This window comes from Pteropus alecto, unplaced genomic scaffold (assembly GCF_000325575.1).
Source record: "Pteropus alecto unplaced genomic scaffold, ASM32557v1 scaffold49, whole genome shotgun sequence".
NCBI lineage: Eukaryota > Metazoa > Chordata > Mammalia > Chiroptera > Pteropodidae > Pteropus > Pteropus alecto.
Window position 1 is genome coordinate 2736273 of NW_006443131.1, and position 1146 is coordinate 2737418.

Here is a 1146-nt window from a genome sequence, read left to right on the forward strand (position 1 = left end):
TCTTTGTATGTAAGGATCTTGACGGCCTGAGGAAGAGTAGAGAGGGGTGAGCTAGAAGTTGACCAGTCCCCCGGGTACCCTGGGGTCCACCTCCCGGACCTGCAGCTCTGCTTAGCAGAAGGTCAGACTGGGCCCCACACCCTGGGTGAGGTGCTGCCTGCTCCAAATGGGGTGGGGGGTGGTCCAATGGGATGGCGTCTCCCAGTCCTGTTGTCTGCGGGACTGGGACAGCCTTTCACCTCGAGGCCCTTGTCCGATCTTCTTAGCCTCCCCTGCCCTCCATCCATACAGCCCTCACCCCCCCACCCCACCCCCCGTCGTCCTTTGTCACCCGACACTCCTAACTCCCTGCCAGCACCAAGAACCCCTTTTCTGGAACTCTTACAGACGCGGATGGACGACGCACTGCCCAGAAAGTGAGTGCCACTAGCTCAGAGCCCCCACGGTCTGGGCTCCCCCTGGACACTCACCTGAAAGGCCTTGTGGGCACTGACATCCTGCCCATCCCCTCTCTCCCAGGGCCTGCGGGGAGTAAGTCCGTGTGCACCTTGCAGGCTTTGCCCGAAGAGGTCCAGGTGGAAAAAGACATAGTCCTCGCCACTCAGGCCAGCTTCCGCGGCCAGAAGCATCAGGTTTCTGAAGGCGTCCGGCGAGCTGCAGATATAGATAACTGGGGAGCAAGGAGGGGGGTGTCAGAGAGAGAAGCCTAGGTCCGGGGGGAGGCGGACCTCCTTGGGTAGAGGAACTGGGACAGTCTGAGACCCCGTGGTGGATAAATGGAACTTCTGTCTCGGCCCAGGCTGTGGCAGCAGAAAGATGGCGAAGGGCGGGAGCAGGAGGTGGGAGGGGGGAAGGAGCCGAGCCCCCGAGAGCCGGGACGGCCGGAGCTGAAGGTGGGGAAGGTGGCGTCAGCCGGGCAGGCGAGGGAGGGAGCGGGTGTGTGGGAGCAACGAGGGGAGGTGGGGGAGGGGAGAAGGCTGCTGGGAAGGAACGGAAAATGTGAACTGAGCCTACTAAGTGTGGGACCTACTAATTGTCAGGGTGGCAGCAGGCCAGTGCGCCCTCCCGTTAACTGGGGAAGAACCGGCGGGCAGGGCATTGGGAGGGGGAGGGGCGCAGAGGGGCGAGAGGAGGGGGCGATGGAGA

General features: G+C 62.9%; 1 protein-coding gene across 1 annotated transcript in view; it reads right to left on the minus strand.

Moving 5' to 3' along the window:
- Nucleotides 1–1146, minus strand: part of NPR1 (natriuretic peptide receptor 1) — a 17274-nt gene that overhangs the window by 10512 nt on the left and 5616 nt on the right. Inside the window, 2 exon segments of the mRNA XM_025040851.1 lie at nucleotides 2–26; nucleotides 471–670. Coding sequence (XP_024896619.1) covers nucleotides 2–26; nucleotides 471–670 — 225 coding nt within the window.